At 51.1% G+C, this 15,591-nt stretch overlaps 1 protein-coding gene across 3 annotated transcripts in view; it reads right to left on the bottom strand.

Moving 5' to 3' along the window:
• Positions 1 to 4,217: 4,217 nt before the first annotated feature.
• clasrp (CLK4-associating serine/arginine rich protein) overlaps positions 4,218 to 15,591 on the bottom strand; it is a 60,546-nt gene continuing 49,172 nt past the window's right edge. For all 3 annotated transcript variants that reach the window (XM_085973317.1, XM_085973315.1, XM_085973316.1), the window contains 2 exons: positions 6,774 to 6,801; positions 4,218 to 6,213 (listed from right to left, as the gene is read on the bottom strand). In XM_085973317.1, the coding sequence (XP_085829443.1) occupies positions 6,795 to 6,801 (7 nt within the window). In that variant the 3' untranslated portion in view covers positions 4,218 to 6,213; positions 6,774 to 6,794. The remainder of the gene's footprint in view (positions 6,214 to 6,773; positions 6,802 to 15,591) is intronic.

Raw genomic sequence — 15,591 nt, forward strand, 5'->3', positions numbered from 1 at the left:
CTGATTATAATCGCTCCACCATTGGCGGCTGTGCCTTCAGCTGCCTGGGCCCCGAGCTCTGGAATTCCCTCCCTAAACCTCTCCGTCTCTCTCTCCTCCTTTAAGACGCTCCTTAAAACCTGCCTCTTTGATCAAGCTTTGATCGACCTGTCCCTAATTTCTCCTTAGGTGGCTCGGTGTCAAATTATTTTGTCTTATAATACTCCTGTGAAGCTGCCTTGGGTCGTTTTACTACATTAAAGGTGCTATATGAATGCAGGTTGTTTGTTGTTGTTGTTCCAGTGAACCACACACAATAGTTGTTCTTTACCCAAAAATAAACATTAGTTTTAAAAGCCGCACCGTTAATAGCGGGGCCCAAGGCAGGCAGTGTCTGTGGTTAAGTATCTGCTGATGTCACCCCAGTGTCTGGTCGGTGTGGAGGAGGTTAATACCAGTGTTAGTTAAAGCCTGGAGGGTTGTGGAATGGATTAGGCAGTCTGTCTGCCTGTCACTAATACCTTGGGAATGAGCGATCTTCTCACAGTGAAAAGCTCCATTTACAGAGAGAAAGACACACCCAACCTCCCCATCATCCCTGCACTGTCTATTTTTTCTGGGGTTGGTGGGGGGGGGGGCGGGCGAGGGGGCGGTGGTGGAGGCGGGGGGGGGGGGAAGAGAGAATGAATTATTTTTGTATTCTCTCTCCGATTCCGCTCTCAGAGATCGCCTCATGCCGCACTCTATCCCTGGACAGGCTCAGGCAGGTTCTGCGTTCCGATCCTCGAGCCAATCTAGTTTGTAAAACTCGGGGAGTGGTGACTGGCTGGATCTGAGGGGAGGAGGTTGAGGCTCGCTGAAGAAAGAGCTTGCAGTTATTTCGCGCCTTTCACAACCTCAGGATATCCCCGAGCGCTTTACAGGCAAATTTTAAAGTGTCGTCACTGTTGTAATGTAGGAAACGCAGCAGCCAATTTGCGCACAGCAAGATCCCACAAACAGCAATGTGATAATGACTGGATAATGTGTTTTAGATGTTGATTGAGGGATAAATATTGGCCCCAGGACACCAGCGATAACTCCCCTTCTCTTCTTCAAAATAGTGCCATAGAATCTTTTACGTCCATCTGAGAGAGCAGACGGGGCCTCGGTTTAACATCTTATCTGAAAGACGGCACCTCCGACAGTGCGGCGCTCCCTCAGCACCGCACTGGGAGTGTCAGCCTAGATTGTTGTGCTCAAGTCCCTGGAGTGGGACTTGAACCCACGACCTTCTGACTCGGAGGCGAGGGTGCTGCTGAGCCACGGCTGACACGTGGCTCTTTCCAAGGATATGGCCGGAGCCCAGCACCCTCCCCTCCCCTCTCTCCCTCCCTCCACCCCACCCCACCCAACTAGACCAGGCTGCAAGTGGGGAATCGCAAAGAACTCAAATGCACATTATTGCTCCTATTTTTTTTCTTTTCCCCTCTCCCGCTTTTTCCCCACTCCCTCCCGAAGGCACGGACTCCTGCTGGGCTCCAGTTTCAAGGCTGCTGGGAGATCTACAGTACGCAGCCCGAGTGGCCATTCATGCCGGAGCCTGGGCAACGAAAGCCCACGGGCCACTCAACCATGGGGAGCACCGCAGGAAAGCACGATCCTTGTTTGTGCCCAACTTGGCAGTGTGGGTGTGGGAGCGGGTGGGGCTCTCAAACCGGTGGTCGTTGAGCGTGTCGCTGGGATGAGCCAGTTCAGAGGGGAGTAAACAGCAAGAGCCACGGATTCCTAACTAAAGATTTGTCAACAATATTTATATAGCGCCTTTAACATAGGAAACCGGCCCATGGCGCCACACTGGAGCGTTATCAAACAAAATTTAACACATAAGGAGATATTAGGACAGGTGACCAATAACTTGGCCCAAGAGGTCGGTTTTAAGGAGCGTCTTAAAGGAGGAGAGAGGCGGAGAGGTTTAGGGAGGGAATTCCAGAGCTTCGGGCCCAGGCAGCTGAAGGCACGGCTGCCAACGGTGGAGCGATTAAAATCGGGGGATGCGCAAGTGGCCAAAATTGGAGGAGCGCAGAGATCTCGGAGGGTTCTAGGGCTGGAGGAGGTTACAGAGATATGGAGGGGTGGGGCGAGGCCACGGAGGGATTTGAAGTGTCAGTACAAAGACAGCTTGCCTGCAGATAGCGTGGAAGATCTGGATTGGGCTCAGTACCGACACACCCCATGGGCCAACTGCCCGCTAACACGGGGGGTGGGAAAAGGTGGCTTGTGCGAGGTACCAGAGGGCGCCCGCGGGATCCAGTATCTCGGCGAGACTCTCGGGAAGGGTTTAAAACAACTCTCCATAACATTTTGGTGCGTCTCACCAACCCAGCCTCTCCACTCCCCCCCCCACTCGCCTCGTGGCTTTCTGAGAACAGATACCACCGCACCCACCCCTGCTCCTGGGCTGGGCTTGGCACCTGTTTCAGTAGCCACAGCATCCGGCAATAGGACGGCAGGTTAGCGAGATAAGGAAACAGGCTCCAGCTCCTCTCCGCCCAAACCACCAGCGAACGCGCACAGTCACGCTGGTCAGTGCAGATGGGTCACTGTGGTCAGGCTGAACTCCGTATGTCATTTCCCTACCAGCCCATTAGTTTCCCACACGATACAATCGCTCCCCTGCTCACCCCCACCCCCGCTCTCCCGAGACTGGGCGAGACCAATGACCCTTTGCCTAACCTCTCCCTGAAGCTGGGTGTTAGCAGAAGCCTTAGGAACAGGAGGAGGCCATTCAGCCCCTCAAGCCTGTTCCGCCATTCAATTCGATCATGGCTGATCTGCATCTTAACTCCTGTATCTTACCCACCTTGGTTCTGTAACCCTTAATACCCGTACACAACCAAAATCTAGCAATTTCAGTTTTGAAATTTTCAATTGACGCCCCAGCCTCAACAGCTTTTTTGGGGTGGGGGGGGAAAAGTGTGTTAAGTTTACAGCACAGAAACAGGGCATTCAGCCCAACTATGCCGGCGTTTATGCTCCACACCAGCCTCCTCACACCCCTCTTAATCTCACCCCATCAGTATATCATTCTATTCCTTTCTCCCTCAAGTGTTCATCCAGCTTCCCCTTAAAGGTGCAGCGCTGGCAGATTCTGTTATCCCTTCTGCTCCCCCACCCCACCCCACCCCCAAAGCGGGGCTTGAGGGTGAGGACACACAACCCCACCATCCCATCTCGCAGCTTCCCCATGAAGCTGCAGTCATCAGTCATTCGCGAAGTCGTTGCCGCAGATCGGTTACTCTCTCCGCCCGCCCCACTGATGCTGGCGGATCTACTTCAGGGTGATTGGAAGAACACTTAACTGTCGATCCTCCGCCAGTGGCATCAGAGTGACACACAAGCACAAATCGGGGCAGTCCCTCCCTATGCTTGATGTTGGGTCTAGAAGGAACTTTACTCTGTATCTAACCCGTGCTGTACCTGCCCTGGGAGTGTTTGATGGGACAGTGTAGAGGGAGCTTTACTCTGTATCTAACCCGTGCTGTACCTGCCCTGGGAGTGTTTGATGGGACAGTGTAGAGGGAGCTTTACTCTGTATCTAACCCGTGCTGTACCTGCCCTGGGAGTGTTTGATGGGACAGTGTAGAGGGAGCTTTACTCTGTATCTAACCCGTGCTATACCTGCCCTGGGAGTGTTTGATGGGACAGTGTAGAGGGAGCTTTACTCTGTATCTAACCTGTGCTGTACCTGCCCTGGGAGTGTTTGATGGGACAGTGTAGAGGGAGCTTTACTCTGTATCTAACCCGTGCTGTACCTGCCCTGGGAGTGTTTGATGGGACAGTGTAGAGGGAGCTTTACTCTGTATCTAACCCGTGCTGTACCTGCCCTGGGAGTGTTTGATGGGACAGTGTAGAGGGAGCTTTACTCTGTATCTAACCTGTGCTGTACCTGCCCTGGGAGTGTTTGATGGGACAGTGTAGAGGGAGCTTTACTCTGTATCTAACCCGTGCTGTACCTGCCCTGGGAGTGTTTGATGGGACAGTGTAGAGGGAGCTTTACTCTGTATCTAACCCGTGCTGTACCTGCCCTGGGAGTGTTTGATGGGACAGTGTAGAGGGAGCTTTACTCTGTATCTAACCCGTGCTGTACCTGCCCTGGGAGTGTTTGATGGGACAGTGTAGAGGGAGCTTTACTCTGTATCTAACCCGTGATGTACCGGCCAGCACTCATATTTGAAAAAGAAAATAAAAAAACACGATCAGGAGAAAACAAGAACTTTTATTTCTGTTTGAAGGAGAAAAATTTACAGAAATTGAGGCAAAAATTACAAACTGTACAAGACAAAACTCCATAAAAATGTTTAATGTTTAAATCGAGTGGCCGAGGAGCCGGAATCAAACCGTCTGCTGCGTGACGAGTACCGGGCAAAGCGAGAGACGCTAATCACGCAATTACACATTCACAAGGTGGGCCTCCTTCCTGTACAGACTGCTGATTGAACACAGCAAGGAAGACAAGCCGCCTTGTTAATACAACCTAAATTACACTGGGCAGTGATCTGGAGAGAGAGGGACAATTAAAACAAAACACAGAGAAAGGACTTCCAGTTCTGCTGAAAGTTTATACAAAAAGGTGGTGTTTGAAAAACCAAATAAGGCTGCAGTGCTTCCGAATTCTACAGCAGGCGATGTCCAGGACAGGCCCCTTTTTTAAAGCCAGTACAGGGGCAGGGAACATTAAAAAGCCCCTGCACGCGGGTTTGTGACGGACCTGATCGCACATCTCCACACACGTTTGCTCACAAATACGTACAGGAGTAAATTTATTATTTTTAAATGCAGCGATCGAAAACTTGCCAGGCATGGCCCTTCTGCGAAACCAAACTGTCCCAACACTGGACGAGACAGGTGCTTCCTGCGAGTGAGGCCGTCCATCGCGGGTGCTGTGCCCAGGCAGTTCCTGTGCATCTTTGTTTTCCGTTGCAACGCCTTGCCTCGCGTCCAGTTGTGCATAGTTTCATTGCTCAAGTTATTTAGAGACGCGAGAAACTTTTTGCGGCAGGACTTGCGCCCTGGGGCACAGGGTGGTACGGGGGAATGGGGTAGCCTCTGTGACACTAGTGGGCACAAAAAGGGTACAACAGTTCGCGCCAGAGCTGTGACAGGAAGCAAGGAAGGGCTGCCTGCAGAATGCGTTTCTTTCAATTCAAAATGTTTCTTTGGCGCAATTCCTCGACTGGGCAAGCGTTCCTTTCTGGGCGCTTGCTTACGGTACAGAGTCATGGGGATCAGTGCCCCCTTATACCCTTCCCCAAGGGCATCGCCCCAGAGCAAGAGGACTGCGCCAGTCCAGGAATTCACAGCGCGGGGCAAGCTGCGGGGTGGTTGGGCATCCATCTCTAGTCCGGGGCCAGCGAGTGCGTCAACTCGCCACTAAACATCACACGCGGTTTTCACAAGACCATGGCGCGCATTGCCAAAGTCACCACACTCGCCAGGCGACCAGAGGGATCAACTTATTTCGAGTCCTTAAACAGGAGGGGGGAAAAAAGCACACATTTCTATACACGTGCTTGACCGCGCGGCGGGAAGCCCAGTTGCGGCGAGTGTCGCTCGTGTTACCCACTCTTTAGTGTTGTTCCTAGTTGTGTCCGCTCTCCAGCGCCGCGCCGTCAGGTAAACCAGCTCGAAGGGAGACGGGCTATCACTTACCCCACCCGCCACACACCACAGGCTTTGAAAGCATGAATCAAAGAGACACACATGCGCGCTCACACACACCACATTTTGCCAATATTTTGACTGGGAAAGCAGACAAAAGATTAGTTGGCAGAGAAAAAAAGAAAAGCAATATTAAACAGAGCCGTTTGCAGGTACAGTCACCTTGAAGCAAGTCTTGTGAAACACACGGTCACTGTTTTACTGTACCGTGAGAAACTGTAACAATTACAGACACGCTCACCTCCAACCCCAGGTTATACATAGGACAGGAGTGCAATACAACCCGAAACTGATCCGGTGTACCTCGCTGACGCGATAAATATATATATGTACATACATACACGCGTGCACGCACACACACAGTTGTTACACACTTGGCCCCTGCAGCTGCTTCATGAGCTGCTGTCCGTGGAGCCAGCGCTGTGTCACCAGCCATTTCTGTAGATCAACAGGAACTCTAACAGTCAGCGAGCCAGCTGGAAAGCGAGCGTCTAATGGCGATGGTGGGGACTTCTCGAACGTGAGCGAGATCGTCTAGACGACAAGAGAGTTAAACAGTCAGACTGATCTCGGAAAACATTCATTTCTCCCCGCCACCGCCGCTATTCTCCCGGAGGCGCTGAATCATTGTTTGGGGACAGTTCTAGTTGGGGGAAGAAAGTGGGGCTAATTGGACAAGTCTTTCAAAGAGGTGGTACGGGCATGATGGGCCGAATAGCCTCCTCCTGTGCTGTATGATGCTACGAGCGTTGATCACCTCCTTATCCAAGTGAGCATCTTCATGCAGAAGTCTAGATTTGTGACTGTAAGGGAGTGGAGTGGAGCGGAGCGGGTTGGGGCAAGGAGAGGGCCTCACAGCCCAAGTTCAATCCTCTCCTCACACACACAGTCCAACAAGCAGTCGCTGGATTGTGATGAGGAGCAGGAACGCGGGATTCCCCCCGGGGCTGGGGGCGGAGACCGAGGATCGAAACTGGAATGGGCCTGGTCTGTCCAACTCAGTAACCACATGGCGCACATAACCCCTCCAACAGGGGAACCCAGCTTGACGAAAGACATTCTAGTGAAAGACATCATGCAGATTGGTCTCTTACCTTCGCGATGAGCTGCTGTAATCACGACCTTCAGGGTAAAGGAGAGAAGGAAAAAATCAGTGACATTCAGAGACCGAATCCCGGCATTGTGACTTGTGGATACTCCGGCATTGATCCAGGCCTCTGTGCGGTGTATAGGCCCCGGAGTACAGCGAGCCAGAGGAACACTGCTCTTAGAAAAAAGGCCATTCGGCCCAACAAGCCGATCTAATTCCCCTTTTCACAGATCAAGGCTGCCACTCCAGCGCAGTAGCGGGGGAGCGCGGCAGTGTTGGAGGAGCTGTCTTTCGGGTGAGGCGTTGAACCAAATCCTTCCCAAAGAACCTGGGAGATTCCCAAAACCTGGAAGCATCTTTCTTACCCCAAGCTGGACCACCCCCCCGTCCCCCACCTTAAGGAAAAGAATGCCCTTCCAATGAAAAGTTGACCAGTGCTATACATAGACCTCTGTATAAGAACATAAGAAATAAGAGGAGGCCATTCGGCCTCTCGAGCCTGCTCCGCCATTCAATAAGATCATGGCTGATCTTCGGCCTCAACACCACTTTCCCGCCCGATCTCCATATCCCTCGATTCCAGAGTCCAAAAATCTATCGATCTCAGCCTTGAATATACTCAACGACTGAGCCTCCACAGCCCTCTGGGGCAGAGAATTCCAAAGATTCACCACCCTCTGAGTGAAGAAATTCCTCCTCATCTCAGTCTTAAATGGCCGACTCCTTATCCTGAGACTATGCCCCTAGTTCTAGACTCTCCAGCCCAGGGGAAACAACCTCTCAGCATCTACCCTGTCAATCCCCCTCAGAATCTTATATGTTTCAATGAGATCACCTCTCATTCTTCTAAACTCCAGAGAGTATCGGCCCATTCTACATAATCTCTCCTCATAGGACAGCCCTCTCATCCCAGGAATCAGTCTAGTGAACCTTCGTTGCACCGCCTCCAAGGCAAGTATATTCTTCCTTAGATAAGGAGACTGAAACTGTGCCCAGTACTCCAGGTGTGGTCTCACCAAGGCCCTGTACAATTGGAGCAAGACTTCCTCACTCTTATACTCCAACCCCCTTGCAATAAAGACCAACATGCCATTTGCCTTCCTTATTGCTTGCTGTACCTGCATGCTAGCTTTCTGTGTTTCTTGCACGAGGACACCCAAATCTCTCTGAACACCAACATTTGAAAGTTTCTCACCATTTAAAAAATATTCTGTTTTTCTATTCTTCCTACCAAAGTGAATAACCTACATTATACTCCATCTGCCACCTTACTGCCCACTCAGTCTATCTATATCCCTTTGCAGACTCTGTGTTCTCCTCACAGCTTACTGTCTCACCTAGCTTTGTATCATCAAGCTCTGTATGGTACACACACACACACACTACCCTCTCCCATTGTCCTCTCCACCTCCCCTCCTTAAGGCTCTGACCTCTGCTGGGGTAAAATTCAAGCAACACATGCCTCCCCTCTGGTTTCTCACCCAAGTGGCCAGTCTTCATGGGCAAGATATATAGCACCTTTCACGACATTGGCCAGAACAGCAGGGAGAACTCCCCTGCTCTTCTTCGAAACAGTGCACGAGAGGGCAGACGTGGGCCTCGGTTTAACGTCTCATGCGAAGGACGGCACCTCCGACAGGGCAGCACTCCCTCAGTACTGGCACTGGGAGTGTCAGCCTAGGGAACTTGAACCCACGACCTTCTGACTCTCAGGGAACAGGGCGACACACCGAGCCACGGCCGACACCGCGGACATGGAATATTGGCCAGCTATTCAACCATGTGGAGCATTGGAGCCAAGCCCTATCCTGTCCAAGCACACACTGTCTTCCAGCACTCACTGAATCGGGATCAGGAGGGATTATCACCGCCCCCCCCCCCCCCCATACCTGGAGATCAATTCTCACGCCCCAGCTGGCTAAGATTAGCGACCTCAATACAGATCGGGACGGAATCTGGTCCCCACCTACTGAATCACATTTCTTGGGCTATGCGCAGAGTGGCTGCCACATTTGCCTACAGCATCATCACAGTACACCTCGGCACCAAGCTCTGGAATTCCCTCCCTAAGCCTCTCTCCTCCTTTGAGACACAGAATTACACAGCATTTACAGCGCACAAACAGGCCATTCGGCCTGGCCTGTCCATGCCGTCGTTTATGGTCCACTCGAGCCCCCTCCCTTAAAACCGACCTCTTTGACCCAGCTTTTGGTCACCCATCCCATCTCCTTTGGTGGCTCGGTGTCAATTTTTTGTCTGATTAAGCATGATTTGGCATGTTTTATTACATTAAAGGCACTGTATAAATGCATGGCATTGTTGTAGGCTGTGAAATCCGGAGAAAGCCTCGAGGGGATCTGATAGGGGTGTGCAAAACTGTGAAGGGCTTTGAGAAGTAATTTGGGGAAATTGCCCGTCTCCGCCCCTTGCCTCAGCTCATCCGCTGCTGAAACCCTCATCCATGCCTTTGTTGCCTCTAGACTCGACTATTCCAACACACTCCTGGCCGGCCTCCCACATTCCACCCTACGTAAACTTGAGGTCATCCAAAACTCGGCTGCCTGTGTCCTAACTCGCACCAAGTCCCGTTCGCCCATCACCCGTGCCCTCGGACCTACATTGGCTCCCGGTTAAGCAGCGCCTCGATTTCAAAATTCTCTATCTCTGTAATCTCCTCCAGCCCCACAACCACCCCCCCCCGCCCCGACTGAGATATCTGCGCTCCTCTAATTCTGGCCTCCTGCGCATCCCCCGATTTTAATCGCCCACCATTAGCGGCCGTGCCTTCAGCTGCTTGGGCCCCAAGCTCTGGAATTCCCTCCCTAAACCTCTTTCCTCCTTTAAGATGCGCCTTAAACCCTACCTCTTTGACCAAGCTTTTGGTCACCTGCCTTAATTTCTTTTGTGGCTCGGCGCCAATTTTTTGTCTTATAACACTCGTGTGAAGCATCGTGGGACGTTTTACTACGTTAAAGGCGCTATATAAATACTTGTTATTGTTGTTGCTGAAAAAACTATTTCCAGTGGTCAGTGAGCGTGTAATGAGATCATTAGCAAAACGGAAGGGAGAGATCGGGAGATTTTTTTTTACATCACAGAGGTAGGGCAGGGAAAGCCCCATCCGAAACCATAATAGCGTTTAGAAAGGAAGAGGATAAATATTTAAAACTCAATAACTTGAAAGGGCAGCGGAGTGGGACTAAGTGGATAAATGCTTCCAGAGAGCTAGCACAGGCACAAAGGGCCGAATGGCCTCCTCCCACGCGATCGAGCTGCTGTATAAATGCACGTTTTTTTTTTTTTCTTCCCGGTCCGTGCTGCTGAATTACCCGCTGCAACAAAGCGCGGAGGCACCGAGGAGCCGAGCGCGCAGCGGCCGGGGAGGCAGCCCCTGTACCTGTTCGAACACTGGCCCCCTCTTCACTCGCAAGCTGCTGATACAGAAAACAAATCAAAAAGGCCAACGGAATGCTGGCCTTTATATCTAGAGGACTCGAGGACAAGGGGGTAGAAGTTATGCTGCAGCTGGACGCAGCCCTGGTTTGACCACACCTGGAGCACTGGGAGCAGTTCTGGGCACCACACCTTAGGAAGGATATATTGGCCTTGGAGGGAGTGCAGCGTAGGTTTACCAGAATGATACCTGGACTCCAAGGGTTAAGTTACGAGGAGAGATTACACAAACTAGGGTTGTATTCCCTGGAATTTAGAAGGTTAAGGGGTGATTTGATTGAAGTTTTCAAGGTATTAAGGGGAACAGATAGGGTCGATAAGAGAGGAACTATTTCCGCTGGTTGGGGATTCTAGGACTGGGGGCATAGTCTAAAAATTAGAGCCAGACCTTTCAGGAGTGAAATTAGGAAACACTTCTACACACAAAGGGTGGTAGAAGTCTGGAACTCTCGTCCGCAAATGGCAATTGATGCTGGGTCAATTGTTAATTTTAAATCTGAGATTGATAGATTTTTGTTAACTAAAGGTATTAAGGGATATGGGCCAAAGGCGGGTATATGGAGTTAAGTCGCAGATCAGCCAGGATCTCATTGAATGGCAGAACAGGCTCGAGGGGCTGAATGGCCTCCTCCTGTTCCTCTGATGCAGTTTTCACTGCGGCTCCGCTGTCATCGTGAGCTCAATGTACAAATGAGATTAGCGATATTCATGAGCTGGGGCAAGGAGTGATTCACTGCTTCGGGTAGGGAGAATATGCAGGCGCGCACACACACACACACCAAGTGGGATTCCGCACATCAAGGCAGAGGGCGGGGTGAGACAAGACAGACAGGCCTCGTGTGACACCATCCCTCCTCGTTATGTGCCAGTGGGAGAGGAGAGAAGCTGTGCAACACTGGCGGCACACTATGTTACAGCTTGCCATGAACAGAGGGACAACCAGTAAACTAAGAAAAGAATATATATAAACAATGCGAATGTATATTTATACACTCAGGGATATACCTGTTTATACACTGTATGAATAGAACTGCGTTTATGTGCTAAACCATAAATGTATTTTGATGCTTTGGCAACATAAGATGTAACTTATCATGCCAATAAAGCGATTTGAATTGTGAATTGTGGTGGGGGGGGCGGTGGGGGAGAAGGGGGGGTCGGGTCTGTGTTGATGTTTGAGGCCCAACTCTGACAGGAGTCCCAAATGACCGGGATCTGCTTGGTATATCACGCCAGTTGATTGCCTTCCCCGGCCGATTAACGGTCTGCTTGGTGGTGGACAGGCAGCAGGAGGACTGCACGCGTGACGCGCAACATTCCCATAAGCTGCGCGGCCCGCCGGAGCCTCCGGTGCAGCTGGCTCGCCGGCTTTTAAATGGGGAAAAACCGTGCGTGCGTGGACTATTGACGGGGCCGCGCACCCCCAAAAAAAAATAATTAAAGGGAACACTGGTGACGCACACATTACGTTAGACAGGGCTACTGGTTAACAGTGACTGAACAGGCCAAGCTCCAGTTTCACCGGATGGGACACAATGGGTTCTTTACTGCTGTCGCAGGAATCGTGCTCCTCAATTCTGTCTTTTTTTTTACAAATCACTGCCTGCGATTCTATACGGTGCATATATAATGCATACGTTATTTAATGTCATACACACGCTCGGGATACATTTCATGGTTCCGGCTCCGGCGAACTAAAAGGCTGGTAGTCACAGGGACCCCAGAGGCTGGGGGGTGGGGGTGGGGGGAAGAGATGTAATCCTGTCTGACCCGTCTGGGCCCAGTCATGAATAAAGATAGTGGTTTGGAATCAAGGCACTGTCTGCTGAGCAGCAGGGGTGCGGCCATTTGCATACACAACCATCAGAGAGAGAGAGAGAGAGAGAGTATTGAGAGGTTACCGCAAGTTTCGACCGAGAAAGGGGTGGGAGAAAAAAAAAGACAAATGTTCTCGGCAACGTATGGTTAATGAAGCCAAGGCAACAGGCAGAAAAATAAACCGTACAGGAGGTCCAACGGCGGGGCGGAGTCACCGGCCCGCCCCACTGGCGCTGAGGCACTCATTTTGGAGGCAAAGCACAGCTGGCAACAAAGGGGGCCGTCTTACTGTCAAGTGTGTCACTTCCTTGTGGTCACGGGCACGCTGTCAGTAAGGGGCAGTATAATTGGCGTCTCACATGAGCGGGGCGTTAAAAATATCAGGGGTTAAAATAAGCTGTTGATACTAATCATGTGCCAGGGCTGCGTGAGGTTCAAGCTGTCTGCCGCGTTTCCGATATTACGACACTTCCAAAAGTACTTCATTGGCTGGAAAGCCCTTCGGGACGTCCTGCGGTCGTGAAAGGTGCTATAGAAAGGAAAGTGCTTTCTTTTTACAGCCTGTTTGACAAAGGCCTTCCAGATGGCTCGTTGCCGAAATCATTCCTCTGGAATTGCTTTGCGTCTTATAGTCCCAGGTTTCATCACTGCTCTGCGACAAGCTAGCACCACGAACCAGGAGCAGGAGTAGGCCACTCGGCCCCCCGAGCCTGCTCCGCCATTCAATAAGATCATGGCCGATCCGATTACTCCACATTCCTGCCTACTCCCGATAACTTTTCACCCCCTTGCTCATCAAGAATCTATCCACCTGTGCCTTAAAAATATTCAAAGACTCTGCTTCCACCGCCCTCTGAGGAAGAGAGTTCCAAAGACTCTCAACCTTCTGTGAGAAAAAAATTTCTCCTCATCTCTGCCTTACCACAGCCAAGAAGGCAGGAGGGCCGTGATTTGCACCCTGGGTGGGGGGGTGAAGAGGAGGAATGATAAAACGCCCCCCCCCCCCACCACTATCCAGTAAGTGTGCATTAGGAGGTCAGGATTGGGCAGCGATGCCCCCACAGTTGAATATCCCGGTGTTAGCCACCCGTGGATTGGGCCACTTGAGGGTGGGCTGGCTGGCACCTTTGGAACTGCACTCCGGTTAAGAGTCAGCACCTTCAGGAGATGAAGGGGAGAAAAATAGATCGTAATTAAATTTTTTTTAAAAGCCAGGCCAATAATGAACAGGTCGCGAAGAGAACTCAGTTCGTTCAGCTTGAATAGCTTAGGGGCATCTCTGGGAGACGCGATCAGCGTTATATAATGCCAGCTTTTTCTTTCTCTCTTAACCACAGCAAACGTTCATAATCTGCACTGCAGCAGGTATTAAACAAAAAACAGAACGGGCTGGTTTCTCAGTCCCCTCCCACGTGGTTTTGCTTTGCCTGGATAGTACATTTCCTTCTTGTGACGAGCAGAAACTCGATAGCAGAACAGCAGGAGGATTAAGCAGCGCCACACGACCTGGGGGAGACTCGGCAGAGGCTATCCCAACCGCCCCCACCCCCCCACACCAACCCGAGCTTGGGGGGGGCGGCAGAAACGCACATACGAAGTTATACAGCGCCTTTAACGTAGCAAAACGTCCCAAGGTGCTTCACAGGAGCGATTATCAGACAAAATTTGACACCGAGCCACATAAGGAGATATTAGGACAGGTGACCAAAAGCTTGGTCAAAGAGGTCGGTTTTAAGGAGTGTCTTAAAGGAGGAGAGAGAGGCGGAGAGGTTTAGGGAGGGAATTCCAGAGTTTGGGGCCCAGGCAGCTGAAGGCATGGCCGCCAATGGTGGAGCGATTAAAATCGGGGGGATGCGCAAGAGGCCAAAATTCTCATGACACGAACACGTGCTGGGTGTAGAAATGTTGCTGTTGGAATTTAATGCATAAAATTTATGGTGAAATTGGGCACAGTCGTGAGGGCAGTAAGGGGGCCGTCCGGTTCCCCATCTTCAGTCTTCCTACGGCGTTCCCGGCTGCTCCAGAGCTTTAGCTGCGCTGCGGCTGACCAACGAGGGATGGCACAGAACGCAAGCCCGAAGGAACTGTCCCGACCCGGGAGTACGGGCAGTCGGAACAAGGTCGCAACTCCTCAGAAGACTAGAAGCGCCGAAAGCCCACACACGTCTGACCCGCTTCCACCCACGAGTGCCGTTTGTATTTGCCGGCGCTGGAATCATACAGCACAGGAGGAGGCCATTCGGCCCATCGTGCCTGTGCCGGCTCTTTGTAAGAGCTCTCCAATTAGCCCCACTCCCCCCTGCTCTTTCCCCATAGCCCTAAACTCACTGGAGTTTAGAAGATTGAGAGGGGATCTCATCGAAACCTGTAAAATTCTGTCAGGCCTGGACAGACTAGATGCTGGAAGGATGTTCCCGATGGTCGGGGAGTCCAGAACCAGGGGTCACAGTCTAAGGATAAGGGGTAAGCCATTTAGGACTGAGATGAGGAGAAATTTCTTCACCCAGAGAGTGGTGAACCTGTGGAATTCTCTGCCACAGAGGGCAGTGGAGGCCAGTTCATTAAATATATTCAAGAAAGAGTTGGATATATTTCTTAAGGCTAAAGGGATCAAGAGATATGGGGAGAAGGCAGGGACAGGGTACTGAATTTGGATGATCAGCCATGATCTCACTGAATGGCGGAGCAGGCTCGAAGGGCCGAATGGCCTACTCCTGCTCCTACCTTCTATGTTTCTATGAAACTGTTTATATTCTAAGTATATTTCCCATTCCATTTGGAGGTTTTCAGTCGGCGGGACCAGGCCAGCGGGGTTTGTACTGAAGCTGTTGCCGATGGGTTTTTGCCCTCAAGCCAGGCTCACAGTAAAGACGGTGCAAAGGGCTCCAGCTGAACTCCACTGGGTATGAACGGCCACTGCAGGATTTAGACGCAATGCATTACTGCAGCACCACCTGGCGGCACAATGCATTACTGCTGCACATCAGACGTAACCAGACCTGGGAAAATCTCACGAAAGACTTGCATTTCTCTAGCACCTTGCACAACCTCAGGACGCCGCCAAAGCGCTTTACAGCCAACGAAGTTCTTCTGAGACGTAATCACCGTCGCTAATGTTGGAAGTGCGGCAGCCAATTTGCACACAGCAAGATCCCACAAACAGCAATGTGATAATGACCAGATAATCTGTTTTTTTAAAGTGATGTTGGTTGAGGGATAAATATTGGCCCCCGGACACCAGGGAGAACTCCCCCTGCTCTTCTTCGAAATAGTGCCATGGGGTCTTTTACATCCACCTGAGAGAGCAGACGGGGCCTCGGTTTAACGTCTCATCCGATGGACTGATGCCAAGTTGGAAACATGCTTCAATGCCCCGGCTAGCTGTTCCTCTCTTTATAATAAAGTTAGAAACAAAATCGTAAACACTTTTCACTGGCATTGTAGAATTTAACGGTGCAGATTGTAAACTAACATCGAGTTCCCAATGGCTTTAACCAGCAGCAACAAAACTGAACTGTTAAAAAAAGGCTGAACGGATCATTCCCAAGTTA

Source organism: Somniosus microcephalus, chromosome 34 (assembly GCF_052327205.1).
Source record: "Somniosus microcephalus isolate GS21.2 chromosome 34, FLI_Smic_1.0, whole genome shotgun sequence".
Lineage (NCBI taxonomy): Eukaryota > Metazoa > Chordata > Chondrichthyes > Squaliformes > Somniosidae > Somniosus > Somniosus microcephalus.